Here is a 12782-nt window from a genome sequence, read left to right on the forward strand (position 1 = left end):
TCCGTTCTTACATCTCTAATCACAGACTAAAGTAATAAAGCCAAGACATTCTGATTTAGACTTTAACTCGCCGATATTTTCATTAGCTATATACAACAAGTGGTTTCGAATATAACACATTTTTAATGTTATTCACTTTTTTAAAGAAATGTGACAAGGTATTCATCCGCATCATCGACTGCACTTTCATTTCCGGGATGTTTTAAGTGCTGACCAACCTCCATCGCCATTGCAGGACCAGGGAGTCGGTGTAGTGGCAGTCGGTAATTAGCCGGGGAAACACCTCAACCGAAAGCTGACGGGACGAATGAAAAGTACCAACATACCGACAACACGCTCTGCGGAACCTTTAAAATCATTTGACAAGTGGGCTTTAGAGTAGAGGCTCCCTGGCTGAGCGGCTAGGACCTGTGAGAAGCAGCTTTAGTTTGTTAGCATTAGAAGAAACTCGGAGGAGGGTGACAGGGGAACCGCCATGGCTCAGATCCTACCTATTCGTTTTCAGGAGCACCTGCAGGTATGTGGCCTAAACAATGAATGATAAACTTGTTAAGTGAATTTGGTCTTTCTTTTTTTCGCTTATAACCTTTTTAAACTAGTTTGAAAGTCTTTCTGAATAGAAGTTTGAGATTGCTAGCAGGCTAAGTTAGCTTTCGGGAGCTATGCTAACTAGCTTGACAGGGTGGATGACGTTTATCTGAACTAGCATCTAGCCAGCTGGCTAACACTTTGACTAGACGCACTTGCTGTTACTTTACCAAATGCTTTTTTTGTTTAACGACATATACTTATAAAAAGCGAGATTTTGAAACTCCAAAACTTTGCTCAAAAGTTTCTTTAGTTTTTATAACCATGTTCGTCCTTGACGGTATCGTCGGGAGGTGTCAGTTGTTGGTGTATGGTGTAGAGCATGTTATGCCTTCAATCATCAATCTATTCCAGATTTATGGACATGATTATTGCATAATTGACTTTCATCTGATCTTATTTGAAATAACTGATTGTACGTTTGCTTGTCATTCGTTAACTATGTTGCAGTAGTAGAAAGGCAATTGCAATGAACTTAATGCTCATAATGATTTGTCTTTGGACATTTCGTGCCTCCCAAGCATCCCACCTTGTCCTGTTCTGGAGTCATGTGGTGTCTGATAACTACACTTCAATGATGAATGGGTTTGCCCATGCTCCCTCAGGTTCATAGACAGCTCCAGCAGGATTCCATTTTGAATTAAACTGCTTTTCTACTCAATAAATGTTATTTTTCTAAACATTAAGATTATGGATTCATGCGTCTACTTCTTGGCTCAAAGATAATCTCTTATTATAGATGTATTTCACTGTCTTTATAATAATCAGAATATTGAGCTCTCAGCTGAAGTATCAACAGGACTATAGGCACTAATGATATCCCTTCTCTTTTAATTGTCTGCTTCAGACATTGATCCTTGAGAAGAGGTCATGGTCAGTATTTTATTTTAGGCCAAGCTTTCTTAATTTAAACCAAAAGCTCTCTTAAAATATTCATAATTTCCACAAACTGATCCTTTACATTACATACATTTTCTGTGGTAAATTAAATTGTGTGTTGCTTTGTTTCCTCTGATAGGCAGGTGAATTTGATGGTGTGGTTAGGCATGTGTTGCTTTGAAAAAATGATAACATTTCTACAGGAATACAGATGAAAAGTATTTTCTTTGTGTTATCATAACAGCATTCAATGAGTTAATATGTGGGCCTGTCACATGATGTTGTATTGAGGCTGGGCTTAACAAAGCTGTAAAAGATCTTTTGTGTTCAGTTGTAGTGAAATTATGAAAATATTTTTGACTTCTTGTTAAAGCACTTGGATTACAGGCGACAATCAAAGCAGTTATCATATAAGAACATTATGCTTAGATTGTGCTTTAGGGTTAAGCAAACATTTTTATCTCAATATTCTGCTGTCCTGCCCTCATGTGTCCTTTGAATGATTCTGTGTTGTAAAGCTTGTATTTTAGTTTCCTTTTAGATTCAATTTATCAATATTAGATCAAACTTGAAGTAGCTTAGTTTCATGTTTTTTTTCCCAAACTATAATTGGAACTCAGAGATTATTCATTACCTATGATTACTTCACTGCCAGTGTGTGATTTACTTAGGCGTTCCCTGATTTATCATTTCCAGGTCTCAAAGTATTTCCCTGTGGTTAATCAGCTCCTGGTAGATTTTTCATAGCTAGAACTAATGCAGGACATGGATGTTTTATCATACGCTTTTCAAATTCCATCATTGTAACTGATTGTGCTGTAAAAGGAAAGTGATATCTACCCATCAGTTTTACCTATTTTCTGCCTGTCTGCACAAAGAATGCTCTCTACTTACCGTGAATTGTTTTTTTCTTTTTTTTTAGTACAAAATAAAACAAAGTTAAGCCCAATGACACACACACACACACACACACATTGAATTTATGTGATTAATGTAGTGTTACGATGATTTCCACTGTAGGAAAAAGTTAGGTGGATTTTGATCATGTTTGCTCCTTAATGTATAGACTTTTCCCTGTTTTGGATTTAAAATGTGATTGTGCTCTATTCAATCACTCTTCTCCATGATTACTTCTGAGCCATTTTCAAGGAGATCATGGGTATATTAGGCAGAATGTTGATTTCTTAGCTTTAGTTCATAAAGTCTCAGTCAGCAAAAACTGTTATTCTTTGGCGACTCTTTATCTCCTGTTTCCTGCCTTCTGTTACTCTCCTTCAAACTCAGCAAGCATGTGCCTTTTGTCATCCGGTTAACATGCAAAGCTTGCATTTTTATACATCATCCATTTATATAGTATACGATAGACTGAAGTTTAAAGACATTTAATTGATCTTTTGTCGTTTTAATTGGTTGCATCTGAGCCTCATGCTGCTCAAAAGATGGTTTATTTTTTATTTTTCTCATAATGATAAGATTCTTTGGAAGGCTGCCAGGTCTGGTTTAAAATGCTACTGAATGTTAGGAAAATTAGGGAGAATGTTGCGTTAAATGACTGCTTCTGTTTGGCTCTTGGTAGGAGTCGGTGTAAACTTGGGACTTATTTTCAGTGTTTTTTTTTTTTCAGGTTTTTCCTTTTAAATCTCTGCAAACATGAGTTAATTCCATTTTTCCAGTGAAAAAAAATGCAGTTTTTAAGACTTGCATGTTATAGGTATTTACTAACCAGTATTTGAACAGCCAACTTTTACTGAATTAAAACCATATTAGGTTGCTTTGTATACATTAGGCATTATTTCTGTGTAGTTCTCACATAGAGAGGCACATAATTACTATGTGCATTATCATTATTTTTCTTTGCTTACATCAAGGTTTGCAAGTACACACAGTAATTTGTTCTGTTTACAAAAGTTGGCTTTATTTACACATAACATAAGGAGACAACAGGAGTTGACTATTTCCATGGATGTCTAATTGAAAATCCAACCCGTTGCTTGAACTTTGTTGGTGTTAACCCAAAAGGTGGAATGTTGATTTTGCAAAGCTTTTATGTCTCATTACAAGATGTCTATGTTGAACTTTGAACAATGCGTGTGAATGACCAGCTGATAACTCGTGACAGACAGGCAAGGATGCTGAGTTGCTAAACACTTGACATTCTGCAGGACAGCCAAGATCCTGGAGTTGTCGGAGATAAAGGAAATGGCTCTTTTTTTCATACCACCTCACTAAGACTGACATTAAGTGGAGTTGAAAGCATCTGTTTTTCCTTCCTACGTGTCACTTGATTTCGGACACTGAAGGCAGCTCTTCACTTTTTAGATTGTGGCTGGGCCAAGCCCTTAGTGGAGAAGGCAGTACTATATGCGTTTTTTGGTCCCTATACACAATGGATCCCTAGCTTCCTGTTGTAGTGCATTGCAGTGAACTGCTGCAAGCCTCAGCACATTGCACAGAATATTGTTCCTGATCTACTTTGAACTTAATGTGTGGGATCTAAATAATTTTTTTCTACCTCTGCTGAGCAGGAGTATATTTCTATTAAACAGACTAGTAAAAAAGGTCCTGTTAACCAATAGTTGCTTGACTACAGTTCTCCCAGGAGCTGTTAGTTGTTAATTTTTTTTATTTTTTTTATTTTTTTTAAACGTAGCAATGGTTTTACTATTTGCACAGATTAGAGATTTTTTTTCCACTGTAATGAGTAGCATGATTGTGAGGTTTTTAAGTTGAGATGTGACACATCACTTGTATGTTTTTTTTAAATTTGTTAATAGTACAGAAATGTATTTAAGTGGACAAAATGGATAAATCAGTGTTGTAACCGATAACCTAAAAAAAAGAACAGATGATGCACTAATTTCAGAAATGTATTCCTACTAATGTGCCAGAGGCCATATTCCACATACTAACCTTAATGGATCTCAATGAATCTCCTGGATTTATCAAACCTATTTACCAGTTACTTTTATTATCTGAGGAGAGTGTGGGACTTAATACAAAACTGAGTGGGTGTGATGGTCCGTTTGATGGAGAAGATCAGTTTAATTGACATTGCTGTTTTTCTATATTGTGATTTCAACTCCCAGTTTGTCTGAGAAAGGTTTATTTCTTACTCCACATCAGACATGGAGGTCAGGAATGTTTGTAGTTTGGCTCTGCAAATTTTCTCTGATAACAAGAGAGGGCACAGATTGTTTTCTTTGCCATGTTCATAAATGTTTGTTGGATCAGCTAATTTTTTGTTTTTTTATTTACTGGATGATACAAAAAAAAAAGGCTTTAAAACTTAAGTACTGATGCCATGTTTTTGCTAAAAATAAACAGCTATGGTTTTTCCAGATGAAAGCTGTACCAACTTGTCAGTTGGAACTTGAACTCGGTTTTCTGACCCAAGTGTCAGGACTCTGTGGTTTATTGGCATCCTGCTATCTATGAAGCTTCAGAAATAACCATAGCCTTGAATAAAGTACACATTTCAGGTGTTAAAAAAAATCTGTGCAATAAGGTCTACAATAAACAGGAGACCAATAGCCATTGTTATCTAATGGAGCCTTTAAAGCAGGCATCCCCAAAGTCGGTCCTCGAGGGCCGCTGTCCTGCAGGTTTTAGAGGTTTCTCTGTCTTAGCACAGCTGATTCTGGTGATTGCAGTTCACCAAAAGCCTGCTAATCAACTATCAATATAAATCAGCTGTGCTGGAGGAGGGAAACCTCTAAAACCTGCAGGACAACGGCCCTCGAGGACCGACTTTGGGGATACCTGCTTTAAAGGGTGGTCTTATTTTTAAAATTGGATTCCAAATTTATGCAGAAATGTATCGGAGGGATTCATGACTTCAAAAACGTTTTATTTTATCAGTATAGTTGACTGGAACCAAAATAGAAAAAATTATCTAAATTAACAGGAAGTGAGCTAATGCTATCATTGGCATCGTTCTCAAACATTACAGTACCTTCAGCTAGATGCTGGCAGTGAACAGTTATGAGACACTGCAGCACCCTGCAATTAAATGGTAAGCAAGTATAGTGCAATATTTAGGTATAGTAATGCTGAATTTAAGTGTGAATTTCAAGTTAAAATATATGCCCTAAGGAATGTTAGTGTTTGGAAAAAAATAGTTGAAACGAAACACTTTGGTTCTTTGATGACGACAAGTGTCTGTTTTTCTATAATATTGGCCGTCTTGGTTGCTTTGCTTACATAAAAAATACAATTGTGAAATTTTTGGGAAAAGCTGCCTTTACTTAAAAAAAAAAAAAAAAAAAATCTTAACGAAACATTCATAGATAGTAAATAGAGGGAGTGGAAATGCATGGCTGCTGAATGCACTAATGAACAGACAAATGCCCGCATGTATCGGCTGCTGCCGACCCGAGAATAAAAAGGCACGTTTGTCTATATAGAAAAGACATGACTCTGAAGCGTTGTCAAAAACTGTAGAAATGAATTTTTAAAAGTAACAAGATGTCATAAGATTTGAAAGCTTTTTTTGGTTTATACAATAGCCTTAAATAAGTGTTAACCTGAGGTTCGATTTTCGGTCCTGCCTTGCCCAGTAATTGGCAGCCTCCCATTTAGCAATGTATTCACATAAATCCAAGAAGTTACACATATTTTGTAGAAATGCATGATTTTTTATTTTTTTTTTCTTCTCATTTCCTGTTTTTGTTTATCAGATTGTCATTTAATCAGGGATGACTATCTTTTGCAGAAAAGCTGGTAAAGGGCAAGCGGAATCAAAAAGCTATTTATATTACAAGTCGTTGTAATTTATATATTAGTTTAATAGTTGTTCTGCTGTGAAGGAGGGATTTTAAATGTGTATTGCTCAGCAGTCAAAACCACAAGATGTAGATTTTTTAATTATTTTTTTTCACGCCAGGGTTTCATCGTTTTCCTCACCTTGAAAGCCTTCATGTCCAGAATCCATTCTCGGAGGAGTTTTTTTGTTGCATGACAAGTGCTTCCTTCTGGTGATTTGCGAGCTAGCTGATGCTGTGTCTCCTCCCTTCTGTATGGCAGAAAACCAAATTCAAGCACGTTATCGCCACCTAAGGGGCTGGAAGGAAAACTCTTTGTAGTCTTCTGTTAAATTGAATGTGACCAAACCAGAGTTCTAGGACTGTTTAAAAATGTAGGTATATTGCAACTGTAATTAATGGCCTAGCCTCTATATAATATACTGTGATAGTTCAAAGTATTGCTTTTTATAAAATGACATGGAAGAATAAAAATGCATTTCCTGTTTTAGCATTTTTTACAGAAGAAATTATCATACATAGTTATTTGTATTAATTATTGCAGACCAGGCTCAGTTCATTTATTTTATTTTTTCTGGCTTATCTAAAACGGTTGTCCAAAACTAGCTTTCTTTTCCCCCTCCATGTTTTAATCATCTTAATTAACTTCTAATGCATTTTTCATTAATCCTCGCCTTAATAACTTTACTTACCGAAGCTAAAAGCAGCTGTGGGGGAGGCAAAGTCAGGCTAGACTGGCTGTCTAGATGGGTTTTCCACATTAGCTGTAGCTCCACAGGTCTGACCTGCTTTCCCCCAAATTCCTGTTTATTGATGTCACAGCTGTTTTAGACTGCAGTGGTTTACTGAATTGTTTTCAAAGGAAACCAACCAGCTAGACTAAACCATGCTCTTCTTAGTTTCCCATCTGCGTACTTTTTTTTTTTTTTCATTCATTGTGATATTACTGTGCAGGCTGTTCCTACTTTAAGTGTTTTTAAATGAAGGGACTTCCATCTACTCTTGTTCTAGGTGACTTTATGAAATGGAAGCCTAATAAACTTTTATTTTTTTCAGAAGTTCCCAGAATTCCTCTTGTACTGAACATACAGTATCTCATTGTGATTTGCTGAGTTCAGTGAAATTATTTGAAGCTATGAACTTGGATGATGTTAAAATGGCACACAAGATTTGCATGAAGTTATCCCCCAGCATGAGTCAATAAAGGCTGGTGTTATTGAAAGTATATGTGGAAAAAGGTTCTGCTTCAGATAATTTTTCAGTTCATCACTGCTGTAGTGTCATTGTGAGAAAGCCTGGCTACTCTGTTGGTAAGCTGGGTGGGGCAGGGCTGTGGGAGGGTGTAACCCTTCATTGATAAACGCAGTCACCATTCTGCTTAGTAATTCTTGGAAAAGTGTCTGCTGATTAGCTTTGAATGATAGCAATTTATCAGCTGGAATGAGGACACTTGTCTGTTTTAAATTGGATAGATTTGGATTAATGCCTGGAGGCTAAAACTGTCTAAAATAAATCTACTCCTCTACCCTATTAAAAATTGACCAAAGATGATTTTCCCCAAATGCTGAACAGATTCTTCTAATTGCTTTAGAAACATTGATGAGAAGTAGTACAAATGTGGGCAATTATTCATGAGTTGCAAAACTAGAGGAAGTTGCAACAACACAACATGGAGGGAAGCGTGTTTTTTTTTTTGTTAGGTAGTTTCATTTCCTCCCAGTTTTAAATCATGTCATTGATGTCATCAACAGTTCATTAGAAAGGAAAACATAAAAAGCAAAGACTTTTTTTTTTTTTTTTTTTTGTGCTTGTATATTAGGTCTGCAGAGTAGATGTTTTATACATTTTTTTTTTCGTTCTTCATAACAGTAAATAGTTGTTTAACGGCAGTGTACACATTTCTTAAATGCAATATTTAAAAAGAGAAGGTATTGTTATGCATTTTGTTTAAAAACCACATAACAGTTTAAAGGAATAATTTGAATTGAACATTTTCTGCAGAGCGTACAGCTTAATTTGATATCTCTCAATCTCAGTTAATCTAAAGGGAAATCACGAGCTTTAGACCAAAGTAGCATCTGGGCAAACATGCTAAAATCCAAATTTTAAGCCTTTATAGTCTGTAACTAGCTTCCAAAAAGCACTTTTACTCGCCAGGTGTGTTGGGGCAGAAGGCTGCTGGAAGTGGTGCAGAGGGATGACACAGTTGATCAGAAATGGGGGTGTTCTAAGAAATCACATTAAAGGAAAGGGCTTAGTTATTTAGTTCTGTTGTGATCTGCATTATTTACAAAATTATTGGGATGTAATCAATACACCGACTGCCTACAAGGGAAAGAGGGGTTTGTTGGTGGGGATGGACATTCCTCGACTATAATTATAGGGTAAAATGAGGGTTCATTGCAAGATTCAAGCTGAGGTTTTAAATCTTGTTGCATTTGATAAACATGGCCCAGCGTTTATAAGAGGGGATTCTGACGGGCAGAAGAGCCAAACATAAAGCACACTTGCGTCACCCTGGCTGCCTTCCATATTGCTCTCCATTGTTGTCTGTTTCTGATTTCTGTCGCACTGAAGACATCGTCAACGCTTAACCCAGCATGATGGTGTCACTAGACACGCGGCAGTGGGGGGGATCAGAGGTCTGCATGACCTCGATCAGCAAGGGTTCAGGCCCAGCTTGCCAATGGGAAGGGAACCACAGGCCGATTGTAAGTTGGTCAACCCGTATTTAAAAAATCAGTTTTAGTGGGAAAGAGGCTTTACTGTTGATCCCATCTGTTTTGGGTTCTTCCATCCACTTTTATGTAAATTAGGTCACGATATCGGAAATAAGGAATGTTCTTTACTTGGATTTGGTTATATTGTGTCTAGATCTTCCAAAAAATGTTTTTTTGTTTGTTTCTATAATCAAAACAATAACATTCATAAAAAAAACAGTCATATACTTCACACATTTAACAAATTAAATAAAACTTAATAAAACACAAACATTCAAGAACGAATATCAACGCAGCAGTTTTGAGTTGTTTAAAACTATATTAACAAATTCAATCTAGTCTTAAACTCTGCAGCCCTTCCCCTGGTTACAAGTCAGCCTTTCCAACATAATGCAAGATGCCATTTCCTTTATCCACATACGTATTGAGGGAACATCCTTTTTTCTCCAGGTAAACTATCATCCTCCTTTCCGGCAGGAGTCCAAAATCAATTTAAGTTGACTCGTTAGGTGTAACAGTAAAGTTTTTTTTGGATGTATACCAAGTATACATCTTTCTGCCAGGTAAGCTATAGGTGCTTGTAGTCTGTTTTCAGTTCACTCTGACACGTCTTCTGTCTTTTTCATGTCTTCCCCAGCTCCAAAATCTGGGGATCAATCCGGCCAACATAGGCTTCAGCACCTTGACCATGGAGTCTGACAAATTCATCTGTGTCCGTGAAAAAGTGGGGGAGCAGGCTCAAGTTGTGATCATCGACATGGCCGACCCCAACACTCCCATCCGGAGACCCATCTCAGCCGACAGCGCCATCATGAATCCCGCCAGCAAGGTCATTGCACTTAAAGGTATGGCTCTGTCCCGGCTCTACAGAGGCCTTTGTTTACACATTTCTTCACTTTTCAGAGACATGTTGTACCAACTTTTAAGGCTAAATGTTTAATATGTCTGTTTTTATTTTAAAGACTGCTTTCAACATCAGTCTGACTATATAGATTTCATATTATTGTTAATTTCATTCATTGTCTGTATAAATGCAGCTACTTAAGTTTTCTGCCATAAAGTTTTATTGACCAGTTATTTATTTTATTAAACCTTAAACATTTCTCATCAGAGGTTAGAAATTGCATATTTTATTTTTTTATTTTTGTCCATAATTGCTTTGACTTTTTTTGTTTTTTTGTCTTTTGTATGTTCTTTTCTTGCTGCTTTCTTATGTTTGCAGACGGTGAGTTGAACTTTAAATACTTACTGTGAAAGGAAAATCCTGTTTAGACAAGTAAAACTGAGCAAACTGAACCTGCCTCAAATATTTCATATAGCGTCTCTAAAGTAGTGAAGCAGGCAGACCATTGGAGCACATTTCTGTTTTGCTCTTAGGGCCTTTTAGCCAACTTTGCTCAGTGTATCTTTGACATTCTCTGAGAAACATCAGGATTTTGCTCTCACAGCCTTATAGCTTGCTGGCATTCCATCATATTTATCTATGAAATGATTTGGAACATTTTCATGTGGTCATATTATGGGTAAGAATAATTTTAATTCACATTTCATTTGTAATCTGTGTGCTCGTCCATCTGAAATTGAAAAGCCAAAAACCTGTTTTCACCTGTCTTCCAACTGTCCCTAAAGTAGGTTTTATTTCTTTTTGGCCAAATTGTTCTGTACGTAGGGCTCCTGTTGGCTTTGAGGGAATCGACATATTAGGAGGTTCAACTGCACCAGATTTTGATTCCTTATATAGCACTGACTATACTTTTGACTCAGTTTTGCTCTTCTAAGCTGAGGAGCAGGCATCCTGAAACAGAATTTAGACCATTTAGCTTTCACACTTTGCTTGGACTTGCTGTTGTTCTTTTTCCTTTCTTGTTAGCAATTAATGGGCAGTGGAGCTACAATATTAATGATTTTCTTTAAAGTAAAACAACCCCAAACTGTTTTCTACCATGCATCTTGCATCACAATATTTAAAGCAAAAAAGCTTGAACAGCAGAAGGGTTTTTTTTTTTTTTTCTTTCATTAAAGCATCAAAATAAAGAATTCCTCTTTTGTGTCTGACACAAATCCACCAGCTGTTGACTTGCAGTTTGATTTGGTGGTTTTTAGTTCTAGTCCTCAGAGCCCACTGAGCTGCTTGCTTTAGGCATTTCCCTGCGCTCACTCTAACTTAAGCTGATTATTGTAGGCAATCAGAAACTGTAAATTTATCTTTTAGTCCTTAAAGAGGAAATCAAATAGAAATTTGAACACAAAATAAACTGGGAATTGGACATCTCTTTTGTATTCTCAATTGTAACTTAAGAAATTAAAATTTAAGATTAGAATAACATAGATCTCAGGTGGAACTTGTTTTACAACTTATGAGTTATTTAAGTATAGAATTTAATTCCTTTTAAGGTTTTAATGTCATGTATAACAAACTCAAACAGTATGTACCATTTTTAGTAGGGGAAAAAAAAACTTGTTTAACACCATAAAGTTTGTCAGCTGATAATGTAGATCTTTACATCTAGTTCTAAGCCCTTCTATCCCTCACTGATACTTTCAAGTTTCACTGTAGCGTAGAAACTCTTCTTTTCCTCATTTTGTCTTCTCTTTGGTGCTTCGTCACAATCTTCATGCGACGCAGTCTGAGCTTAACCTGTTCAATTAACAACACTTGAAAGATTAACACAAATTTCTCCGTGTGATTCTGTTAAATACTGTAATGCTTACTGTCTAAAACGTGGCTGCCCAATCAAGTGGTCTTTTTGACGGACGGCTCATTGTACGTTGATCATATGGCTTTGATAAAATTATCTCTGTGGCTGTGCCGGTGCGTTTGTCGACGACTACTTATGAGGCAAAAAGGTTCCGCTGCTTTGTTTTAATAAAGCTTAAGCTCACTAAATTAATTCTGACTAATTTAAAACACAAAATGCAGGTGAGTGAATCTTTTCTATAAGAAAATGGGGTCTATATGAGCCTTTGTCATTTTATTTTCTTCTGCTTGGTATTTGTTGGTGAAGGCTGTTATTTATGGAGAACCATAATATTTAGAATTGAATGGTGGGATTATTTATTTTTTGAATGAAAAAAATACCCTAATGGTATTAAAAGTAAAAGTAAAAATACTTCAATGATTTGACCTTATTTTACAGCTTCATTTATTTTAATTCAAGATTCATTGGTATATATATTAAGAATTTTTTTTTTTTTATTTCAAAATATATTATGTTAATGAATTTTCTTCAAAACATTTCAGAATTTCTTCCATAATGTATTTTATGATCCTTTTTCATTCAAATACTTTTTTTGTTTTTGTTTTTACAAAATTTTTCTTTTAATCTTGTATCATTGAAAGGAGGGGACATATCTTTTATTTTTTATTTTTTCCTGTGGGGAGGCCAGGTTGAAGTTTGGGGACAAACTGATGGAATTAGACTTGAAAAATGTGGTTAGATGTATAATTTAAGGGATTTGAGTCTCTTGTTTTATAAACAAATGCGGAAATTAGCATGAGCAGAAGCAGCTGGTCAGCTTTTAGAGCCCATTATTAGTTTAATATTCCACACGTGAATCTCCATTCTGTATAATGACAGCAAAGTCAAAATAAGCAGCGTAGCTTAGCAAAGGCCGAATATTAACTCTATCACATTTATTTAATTGGATCTTAGTGATTTGTAGCACGTTAGCTGATGCTCATTGGTACCCGGGTTTAAAGGTCCTTCGTTTCGGTGAAATCCTCACCACAGAGAAAACTGCCCCTTCGCTTTAGGACTCGGTATTGATTTATATTTTATATTAACATTTCGAATCTATATCACAATTTTTTTTTTTTTTTTTTTTTTTTTTTTTT

General features: G+C 36.0%; 1 protein-coding gene across 2 annotated transcripts in view; it reads left to right on the plus strand.

Moving 5' to 3' along the window:
• Nucleotides 1-200: 200 nt before the first annotated feature.
• Nucleotides 201-12782, plus strand: part of LOC107104663 (clathrin heavy chain 1-like) — a 35760-nt gene continuing 23178 nt past the window's right edge. Inside the window, exons 1-3 of one of the 2 annotated variants that reach the window (XM_015404711.1) lie at nucleotides 201-517; nucleotides 9585-9792; nucleotides 10170-10172. In XM_015404711.1, coding sequence (XP_015260197.1) covers nucleotides 476-517; nucleotides 9585-9792; nucleotides 10170-10172 — 253 coding nt within the window. In that variant the 5' untranslated portion in view covers nucleotides 201-475. The remainder of the gene's footprint in view (nucleotides 518-9584; nucleotides 9793-10169; nucleotides 10173-12782) is intronic. The other variant, XM_015404712.1, reaches the window with a different exon arrangement.

The sequence above is a fragment of the Cyprinodon variegatus genome, unplaced genomic scaffold (genome assembly GCF_000732505.1).
Source record: "Cyprinodon variegatus isolate N-32 unplaced genomic scaffold, C_variegatus-1.0 Scaffold1835, whole genome shotgun sequence".
Classification (NCBI taxonomy): domain Eukaryota; kingdom Metazoa; phylum Chordata; class Actinopteri; order Cyprinodontiformes; family Cyprinodontidae; genus Cyprinodon; species Cyprinodon variegatus.